Source organism: Lepisosteus platostomus, chromosome 19 (assembly GCF_059453375.1).
Source record: "Lepisosteus platostomus isolate fLepPlt1 chromosome 19, fLepPlt1.hap1, whole genome shotgun sequence".
In the NCBI taxonomy this organism is placed as follows: domain Eukaryota; kingdom Metazoa; phylum Chordata; class Actinopteri; order Semionotiformes; family Lepisosteidae; genus Lepisosteus; species Lepisosteus platostomus.
Window position 1 is genome coordinate 7,693,393 of NC_142629.1, and position 10,495 is coordinate 7,703,887.

Here is a 10,495-nt window from a genome sequence, read left to right on the forward strand (position 1 = left end):
AAGGGAGATCACCTACAGTAAATCTAATTGTTCTTTCTATTTAACTTAACTTTCCATTTATTCTGAGAATTTCACGATTTCTTTATATTCCTGGTAGGCAGTCTATCTGTACTAGCTTGGCTGAGGCGCATTTTATGTACCTGTGCTGCCAGGCACAGTGCTGCATCTTAAGTCCAGTTACTGTATATAGTCCATTAGAGTTCCACCTAGGACTGAAGAGATTACTGAGGGGAGCAGGCAACCTGTCTGCTCTACTTCACAGTGCTGATGTCCAGTTTATTTTGACTTGTGATCTTTTACTCTCATATTATTTAAACACAGTGTCCTCCAAAAATATTTAGACAACAAATTATAAACTGAAATTTTCACTCTAACATGTAATAAGCATTTCTCATTATGATTGATAATTGCAGCTCCTAAGTATTTTATTTTTTATAAAGTGACTTCAGTTCTACTTTCAAACAATTACACATATTGGTAGTGTTGAACCTATTTAGTTTGAAGGAGCAAATACTTGGGAACAATCAGATGGCAGGTGTCTCTAGTTGGCCAGGTGTTTGTTGTTGGTAATTAGAAACTCATAAAAGATCCGTGAACATCCTTATCAACTTGTCTCACTTTGACTTTAGTGTTTGGAGTCTGTGGGGGAAAGCCAAAATGAACACCATAGAAGATTCTATTAAAGGAAAGTAGATTATTAAGAAGAATAGCCCAGAAACTTGACATACTAAAATAAATACTTTGGAATACATGGAAGAAGAAAGTAACCACAGGTATAATTGTCAATCAGTTAAGACTGGATTGGGGGAAAACTCTTAAACACCTGTCAGTCACCAACAACCTCCAGGGCTCAATGATGAAGGTATCAAAATCCATGGCTCATAGTAGACCGATCAGAGATCAGAATTGCAAAGGCTACACCTTAAGATGTAAACCTCTCATTAGCACCAAGAACAGAGATAAGCCAGGATTTGTTAATAGGATACATACTGGAATCGAATAACTTTTCAATCATTCTGGTAAAGGTGAAGGTGTGGAGAAAGAATACAACTACAGATGCTCTAATGAACACCACCTCTTCTGTGAAGCATAGTGGAGGTAATGTCATGGCCTAGACATAAATGACCACCTCTGTGTAATAAAATAAAACTTTATATTGTGCCTTTAAAAGTGGATTCTCAAAGTGCAGTGAGAGGTGATACAAGAATTAAACTGTTACAATGAGGGTTTAAAATACAGTAGGAAAGCAAAGGGGCAGACACAGAACCAGTTAAATAAAAGCCTTTATAAAAAAAAAATTGAGTCTAGATTTGAAAGAGCTCAAGGGAAGTGACTCTCTGACATCTATAGGGATCTAATTTCAGAGCTCTGGGGCATAGCAGTAGAAGGCCTTGTGAGTCAGAGTGAAGACCAGATTGGGGGACAGACATGAGACCAGAATTAGATGAATGGAGGTTGTTAGGTTGGTAGTAGGATGATAGTAACTCAGACAGCTACTGAGGTGCCAAGCCATGTAGAACCTTATAGGTGAGCAGTAGGACTTTGAAGTATACCTGATAGGAAGTGAGTCTGAGGACTTCAGGATAGGAGTAATGTGATCACTTTTGCTAGACCCGGTAAGGATTCTGGCTGTTGAAGTTTGGACATAGTGTAATTTCTTCACTGTGGATTTACTGTAGATACCCCAGTAAAAATGGAAGTGTTGACCAGCTTTAGCGATATTTCTGAGGTGGAAGAATGTTTTACAATATGCTGCACATGTGGGTCAACCCTGGATAAATATCACCCCCATATTCTTCACTTTAGGTTGAAACTCTGGCACAGTACCTTCCACAGATAACCTTACTGCATTGGCTTTACAAAGCTTAAAGCCAGCATAGTGTAATAGGACCTGGTGTTACAACCTATGGCTGTTGCATTGCGGTGGATGCTATGTAAAGCAGTTTGAGAACTTTTGCAAGGAATGAAAGAAAATAGAATTAATAATGACTATAATTAACAACAGCCAATAATTGTAAACATTTTAATTTTTGATCTTGGTCTTGTTCATCCTTTTAATTCTGTATTTTAAATTAATTTCAGTAGGTGTTTGCCGTTTTGTAAAATTGTACATGTATCTCCTCCCGTTTGTCGTCACCGTGCTATGTGGAGAGTGATAGGGCTACTCCTGAGTTTTCTTTGTGCTGTGATTGGGCTGCAAGCTTGCTGTTAAATCTGGGAACAGTGGGTCCTTGTTATTTCCTGGGTTGCCTTGCAGTTCCGAGTTTATCGGAGTGAATTCGTGTCGACTGCCCAGAGTCCACGAATTCAGGTCCGCGCCGACCACAGAAACCGAAGCCGCTTACCCGAAAACCACCATCGAAACAAGATTCTGAAACGTAGGTAGAACATGTACTCAAGATTACAGGCCTACCGGGAGACCGGCTTGCTCGACCTGTGCTATGCTGCTTACAATCACCAGGGAGCAGGCTTCCGCTCTTGGGAAAAGCCGGTGTTTGGAAATTAGAAGGGTGAAAGAAGAGGCCTTGTTTGATTAATGACTTGGATTTTATGTATCTTGTATATATCTGTGATGGTTAAGTCCGTGTTCTCTATGGTTAATTTTCAAAGGTAGTTTTTCATTCTAAATACCTAATCTTATTTTCTAAATTACTGAAGTCTTCCTTAACGATCCGGTTAATTACACCTAGTATGACAGCTCTTTGAATGAAATATTTTAGTTTATTAATAAAAAATAATAATTAAAACATTGTTTCGTTTTTTAAAATATTATGTCTCCGTAAATGCAAATTATGATTTTTAAGGCTTGTAAACGCGTTGTATATGAAATTTAAACCTTACAACCGCTGCCTGTGTTTGAAAAATACACAGACATTGCACTGAAGCAATATAGAATTTATTAAGTCTAAACAATATTCATTTTATTATAATTATTTTAAGGCGTTTTACTTTTTGGAAATACATAAGTGACTGCAGCAGTGATGAAAAACGTCACACCCACGAATCCGTGTAAAATTCCAGATACCGGCGGTTTATTCTCTTCCGGGTTCTTATGAAGGTACCTATTGCTACACGTCCAGTGATCTTTAAGTTTCTTTTTTTAATGCTTTTGAAAGCTTTGGTTTCTTTTTCCTTGTCTACAGTAATATGTATAATAAACTAAATACATTAGGAAAATGTAGCAAATGGTGTGTAAATTCAACGATAAAATAATTATAGGTGGGATTTTCCTTAAAGCTACATACTGTACGTGTTTTCTGTCCTTATTGTTTGTTTCGTGCAGTCGTGGATATTATCGCTGCATTGAGATTTACAGACAGGAGTTTCCTAATGCGATATTTGACCGCATATCTCTTATGTGAAAACAGCAAAAGCACAAAGATATAACAACGCACTAGGTGGTTAAATCAGGTACCCTGAGTAATGACAAACGAGTTAAACAGGTGGAAGAACGAGCAATTACTGTCCACTGGTAATTCTGATAGTTAAAAATGAGACAAAATAACGTCCTACAATGCATTGATCTGTTTTTTAAGTAGTTTTTTAAGTTTTAATAAACTGAACCATTTTAAAATAGTATCAAAGGGATGATTAAATTAGCAAAGGAGGTAAGACGGCTGCGATAAAAGAAACGATTTGTGTGTGCGCCTGTATCATTTGGTCTGATCATTGTGCAAGCAAGTACCTCTCTTTTCGGTTGGTAAAACTGCCCACAACTTTGCTTATAGGATTGCTGTGTTTGAAGGTGTCATCACGATTGATTACTCCAGTTTTACAATGGATGTTTTGTTTTTTATTTCCTGCAGAATTTGGTCAGCTGCCTGAGGAATCTCTTGGATCATAATGTCGCTGCACCAGTTTCTTTTGGAACCCATCACCTGCCATGCCTGGAACAAGGACAGGACTCGTGAGTGAACCCTATAGGGCGTATGAAGAATATTCCTGATAACTTGTATTGTTAGGAGCCCATTTTCCTACCTACCTTATTTTCATGTTGTACAGTGTTGAATATGGGTAATCTGTGTTTTCTTTTTCTATATTTCTGTTTCAGAAATTGCTATAAGCCCCAACAATCACGAAGTTCACATTTACAAGAAGAATGGAAACCAGTGGGCAAAAACTCATGAATTGAAGGAGCACAATGGGCACATTACAGGTATATTTTAAGTGCTTGACTTTTCTGTCACAACAGCCTCTTAGTTGTAGTAATGAGGGTGGACTTCCAGCCAGTCTATTATGTTTTCACTGCTTTCTGAATTACTAAAATATATCTGGTAAATCACCATTGGTGCTTAGTGGTTCTTATTTGCACAGGATTTAAGTAAAGCATTTCATGACTAGAGCCTTGATCTCCACAGAGGTTAGGAAATGCCATCTTGCATTAAAAGTCTTTTAATTTGGAGAAAAGGTGAGAATATTTGGTAGTTAAACAGGAAGTTTGGTTTTTACATCAATCACCCATGAGAGATTTTTCTTTTCTTTTTAAGAGGAAAGAATTAGAACTTATTACATATCAGACACTGGAAAATTAAACTGAATGCAGCTGTACAAATTAAATTTTTATGCTCTTCTCTCTGTGCAGGAATTGACTGGGCCCCTAAGAGCGATCGTATTGTTACGTGTGGTGCGGACCGCAATGCCTATGTCTGGAGTCAGAAGGATGGGGACGGAGTGTGGAAACCGACACTGGTGATTCTGAGGATTAACCGAGCAGCCACGTTTGTGAAGTGGTCACCGCTGGAGAACAAGTTTGCCGTGGGCAGTGGAGCTCGGCTCATCTCCGTGTGCTACTTTGAGTCTGAAAACGATTGGTAAACCTCACTGGAGTGGATGAATGTCAGCTTTCCCTGATTAGATGCTGCCCAGTTCTTTATTTTGGACTTTCACAATTTTGCTGATTGATCCATAAATTCAGAGGCTATGTGCTGTCATGCTGTATCTGTGTGGTAATGAAAGTTACCCTCTGAATCTGTAGATCACGGTCGGGTTGCCTCTTAGAAACTACCAGATTACTGTAAAAAAAAAAGTTTCCAGGATGTCGATAGACTGTTGCTCCGAAGAAATCACAATCAGATCTGAGTGTTGGTCCTAATCTGCCAGTTTACTCTTAGCAGTAGCTTTAGCATTTGGTTGTACAATATAGATTTTCTCTTCCCTTAATTTTTTAACTAGCATTTTCTGTAGTGTAGAGAGCAGAAGCAAATCTGAACTTCAGTGCACTAATTAAATTGGGCATAAAATAAATTAAAATAATTAAGTAAAGGTAATATACATGTTTATTTAATGAAATTCAAGAGTAAATCTACCTATGTTCTTTACATAACATGAACAAATTTAATCTTAAAGTGCAGAGAATAAATCATTCTTCTTAAAGGTATATCTATTATCTTTTTTTAGGTGGGTTAGTAAACACATCAAGAAGCCCATTCGCTCTACAGTCCTGAGCTTAGATTGGCATCCTAACAATGTCCTCTTAGCTGCTGGATCCTGTGATTTCAAATGCAGGTGAGCACATTTGATGACATTGGTTTGACCATATATGGAACAGTCAGCTGCAATCTAATTATGTGGTGAAAAGCAGTGTTAATTTGCAAAGTGGAAGCTTTAAGATAAGTGAAGCTAAGTGAGTAATTGGGGTATGCATGACATCTTATTCAGTATTTAGCTGAAAAGCATTGTTACCTTTATATTTTATAATTGGCATGCATACAAAATCATGTACCTTTTTTCCCTTCTTTAAGAGTATTCTCTGCATACATCAAGGAAGTAGAAGAGAAACCAGCACCCACTCCCTGGGGTTCCAAGATGCCTTTTGGACAGGTGATGGCAGAGTTTGGGGGTGTTGGGAGTGGAGGATGGGTTCACAGTGTCTGCTTCTCTGCCAGCGGGAACCGCCTAGCCTGGGTCAGTCACGACAGCACGGTGTCCGTTGTAGACGCTTCCAAAAGCATGATGTAAGTAGAATTTTAAGTTATTTAGATGTGCATGGAAAGAAAGTAGATCATTGTATCCAGGAAGTAGATCTGTTTTGGGTGCAGCCTGCAGTACGTGTTTGAAATACCAAAATGACTCTTCTTCAGATCATATGCAACTTTCTCTTTCTCATTCTGAAGGGTCGTGAAGCAGGTGAAGCAAACTGGTTGAAAATCAAGTTAAGTGTGGAGTCTCCTGAGTGGCTCAACTAAAAAACGTGCTCACTGAGCACAGACTCAGCTTTGTGGTCATTGGTGCTAGCCTGAGTCATGTCATTAGCCAACTGTGACCATGATACCCCAAATGGCCATTTCCAATTCATCTAATTTGTCAGTCGGGGCTCTCTTAGCCCTCTTTGAGGTTTGTGATACTGTCAGTTAGGGACATGCCTCTCCTCCAATCAGCACTGAGTCTCCCTTGTTAAAACACATGCAGAACAGTGGGCGGGTTTGAGCACTCTGCCTGCACTTCCTCATTCTCTTTGTGTACTCACATGAGTTATATCCGTGATCTGAAACATGAGAAAATACATATGTGCCCGATTTGGAATAGCTAAGTGTAACAGAAATAATTGACAATTATTACTTTAGAAAAAACCTCTGTTAATAGGTTTGTTTATAACTCACTTTGTTTTAGTAATTAGGTTGGACTTTGGGTCACTCTCATTTCCACTGAGTTCCTACAAAGCTTGTTTAAAACTATGCAGAGTATCTTTTTTCTATAATTGTTAGCCAAGTACAGTGCACTGGTGCATTTTGTCTGAAGCTTGAATCTGATCGAATAATGGATTAATTTAATGCTTTTATAATTCTAGGTGTGCCCAGCTCAAGACAGAATTCCTTCCTCTTCTGAGTGTGATATTTGTATCGGAGAACAGTGTTGTTGCAGCGGTAAGAAATACAATAGTACAGCAACATTTATGTTCCAAAGTATCAATGATATTGCTTCATTTGTATTGAATTAGATCTAGGTTGAAACATTTAGTTAATATGCAGCCTTTTGCATTTCTTTCATTGAGTTTAAAAAAGGATTTGCTGACAAATGGGGAGAAATAAGGGATCCATGCTTTGATCATGACCAGTGGCTTTTTGACTATTCTTCAGATCTATGAAAGGAACACATAGTTTTTCCTTATTCAAATGATAGAATATCAGGACAACTTACAGACCTCCACGTGATCCAAAGTAGTGTTAAAATTTAAAGGGCATTTCCCCTGAACATATTTCAATTTAATTATGGTTCTACAAACAAAATCCAAACATGATGCTGCCGTTTCCCCGTATAACAAAATGTGCATTCTTTGTGCTAGGGTCATGATTGCTGCCCAATGCTGTTTAACTGTGATGACCGTGGGTCTCTGACCTTCATCTCCAAGTTGGACATTCCAAAGCAAAGCATCCAGCGCAACATCTCTGCCATGGAACGCTTCCGCAACATGGACAAGAGAGCCACAACCGAGGACCGCAACGCTACTCTGGAGACGCTGCACCAAAACAGCATCACGTAAGGGAGTCATTGTAGACCTGCTAGTTTTGCCTAGTGTGTCTGCACAATAGTCCAAATGAAGAACTTGTTCATTGCAGAAGATGTGCTGTGCACATATGCATCCAAAAACTTTTTAACATAGCTGTTGCATAGTGTGATGGTTATATATCGTGTAAGTTAAGGTAAACCATAAACACGAAACTAAATATTAGTAATATATTAGTGTATTTACATTGTATAGGAAAACAGTTAAGGTACCCCGATTCACAACAATAAGACTATAGGATTGCTTTTTTTAAGATGTACTCTCACAATGATAGGGCTAGAAGTTGTTTACAACTGTACAACAGTATGTCATAATTGCATAGGTTGAACTGGGATGAGGTAGAATAATATTAACCAAGAATCAAGTCCACAAAAATAAGCAGGGTGTCTTTTTTACAGCCAAGTGTCTATATATGAAGGAGACAAAAGAGATTGTCGTAAATTCTGCACTACAGGAATTGATGGAGCAATGACCATATGGGACTTTAAGGTACTCGCATTAGATTGTCTAAAAATCTTGGCACAGTAGTTAAGTATTTAAATAAAAACTGAAGTTAAAATATCAGTACAACTACTACTACTCTCATTTGTAGTCTTTCTAACCATTGACAGCTAAGCAGTAACTGATGAGGTATGCATTATTTTTAGCTTAATTGTGATCTGTAATTTTAAGAATTTTACTTAATGCATGTATTTTATCTATTGATTGTTATTTAAGCACGACCATATGAAAACTCATAAGGTGGTATTGTATTTGTATTTATTGTACAGTTCTCTGTAAAAGACTTGTCTTTTTCACTAGACTGTGAGTGTGGTACATCCTAGCCCTGGGTGTGCTGAGACTGCAGTATGAAGGTTTTATCTAGCTATCTAGCAATAAGCATTCACGTTTTAACCGTGCAATTCCACTCTCCCTCTCCCACAGACACTAGAGTCTTCTATCCAAGGCCTGCGGATCATGTAAGGGAAAGTGCAAGTTAACTGGCATGAAGCAACTCGCAAGCCATGCAGTTTGATGACTAACAAGGTGTCTTCTGACAACCCTTTCAAAAGATTCATCAAAAAGCACTGAAAGACAGGAAAAACTGACATCATTGTTTATTTAAAAAAAGAAATAAAGAGGAAATGGGTTTGGAATCTTTGGTTATTACTTTAGCTGTGATTTTCTTGATTCTTGATACCAAAGCTGCTACCCAGCAGTTTGATAGTAAGTCATTTGAAATAAGCTCCTCTGGACACATTTTGGAACATTAAAGGGGGATTTCATGTAAGAGTTCTACTTGTAATAAAAAACATACACTACTCACCCTGAATAAGTGTTTTTATTTGATGTTTACATTAATCCTTTATTTCTTATATTACTAAAAATTAGCAGGGAAGATTAGCAGAAGTCAGAAGTGGAAACTGAGAAAACCTTTAATACTGAGAACAGAAACCACTTTTTACACAAAGGGTTGTAGGAGTATGCAACAATCTACCATGTAGGTTTAGCTTCTTCAAAATCTTGAATCAATTAGCTACAAGGTTGCCAAATGGGCCAGGGTGGCCGAGAATATTTTGTAACTCTTCTATTCTATGTTATGCTGAAGAATTTGTGCTGCTTGTGTACTTGAAATGTTTTGTAGTATCACCACCTCTAGAGAGTGCAGCTCTTATTATGGTGAATGCAGTAGAATAGTGTATGGCATTATGGTTGGACATAAATTTGAGTTGGTAAACATGGGGGCAGCATTTGAAAATCGTTGATCATCACATTGTAAAGAATTATGCAAGTACTGTATCTGCATTGAGTTTAAGAATTGTTGTTTTTTAATGAAACCTTTTCAGTTTATTGTTGAGGGTGTATAATGCAAAAAAAAAAAAAATCAAGTCGGTAACTTCAAATTAAGATTTGAAGATTTAATTTTTTTCTTTAGATGTAATTAAAATTGTTTCATTTTTCTGCACAAAGCTTTCATTTAATTTTTTAATGCGAGTATGTATTTTGTGCCTGAAATGTTCAAAAACAGCAATTTTAATTTTAATTTCTCCATTTGGTTCTGGGTCACCTTGACCATGAAATGGATAAGTGGTTATTGAAAGTGATGTGATATTTTCCATGTGATAAAAACACAAAAGGCATTACCTATCCATATAGGATCTGGATCAAATTTCAGTTTGCTCCCTCTCTGGATAGTCATGTCGTGCACGTCAGCTTTCAGGGTTCATGTTCTAACAGTGATCCATCTGTCCATTCAAGACATCTTCCCTTTACTCTGAACACCAACTGAATGCAAACAGCTTATGTCACAAAGACAGACTGGATAGTGAACTAGTGAAAATGAGACAGGACATGCTTTTACAAACCTGTGAAACCTGAACTGCATGTGCAGTTAATATATTGCATGTGCATATGCAAATACTCTTGAACAAAAAATGAGCTAAAACCACATGAATGTATCTCGAGTGGATATTTAAAGTACATATTTCTATTAATGTTAGTGTTACACTTCAGCATATTATAGTTTATTAATTGTAGTACTAAGATTTAAATGGTTACTGTATATTTATAGTGAGTCACATCCACACTGTGTAGGAGATAGTTTAGATGGATACAGCTAGCACATTGTTTGTGTTTCTGTATGTATTTCTAATTACTTGTCCTCAAAACTGTAAAAAATTCATACAGTAATGAAAATGCATATTTATTTTGCCATAGTCCAGTTGTTAACCTCTACTTGGTGAGGGAAAGGGCAGAGAAATTGGACTTTTCTGTTATTTTCACAAAATTGTGCTTACAACTTTTAAATTGCTTTAGTTTCCATATGTAGGGTGTACTTCTGCACATTTCTTATTGTAAAGCCCCACCCACATTTTCCTAATGACTTTCAGATGAATTTTAGCATCACGGTTTTAGTCCTGGAAGCCAAGTTAGACCAGACAATTTTGAGATGAAAGGGTCTTGGTGAATAATGGAGAAGAAGGGCAGGGGTTACATATCTGCTGACAAGCC

General features: G+C 37.4%; 1 protein-coding gene across 1 annotated transcript; it reads left to right on the top strand.

Annotated features, from left to right (window-relative positions):
* Positions 1 to 2,175: 2,175 nt before the first annotated feature.
* On the top strand, positions 2,176 to 8,809 carry arpc1a (actin related protein 2/3 complex, subunit 1A). Its single transcript, XM_088612587.1, has 10 exons — positions 2,176 to 2,378; positions 3,807 to 3,907; positions 4,052 to 4,156; positions 4,583 to 4,811; positions 5,398 to 5,505; positions 5,742 to 5,954; positions 6,788 to 6,863; positions 7,283 to 7,476; positions 7,903 to 7,993; positions 8,429 to 8,809. Exons 2-10 carry the CDS (start codon positions 3,844 to 3,846, stop codon positions 8,465 to 8,467), a joined length of 1,119 nt encoding a protein of 372 aa, XP_088468713.1. The 5' UTR covers positions 2,176 to 2,378; positions 3,807 to 3,843; the 3' UTR covers positions 8,468 to 8,809.
* Positions 8,810 to 10,495: the final 1,686 nt, after the last annotated feature.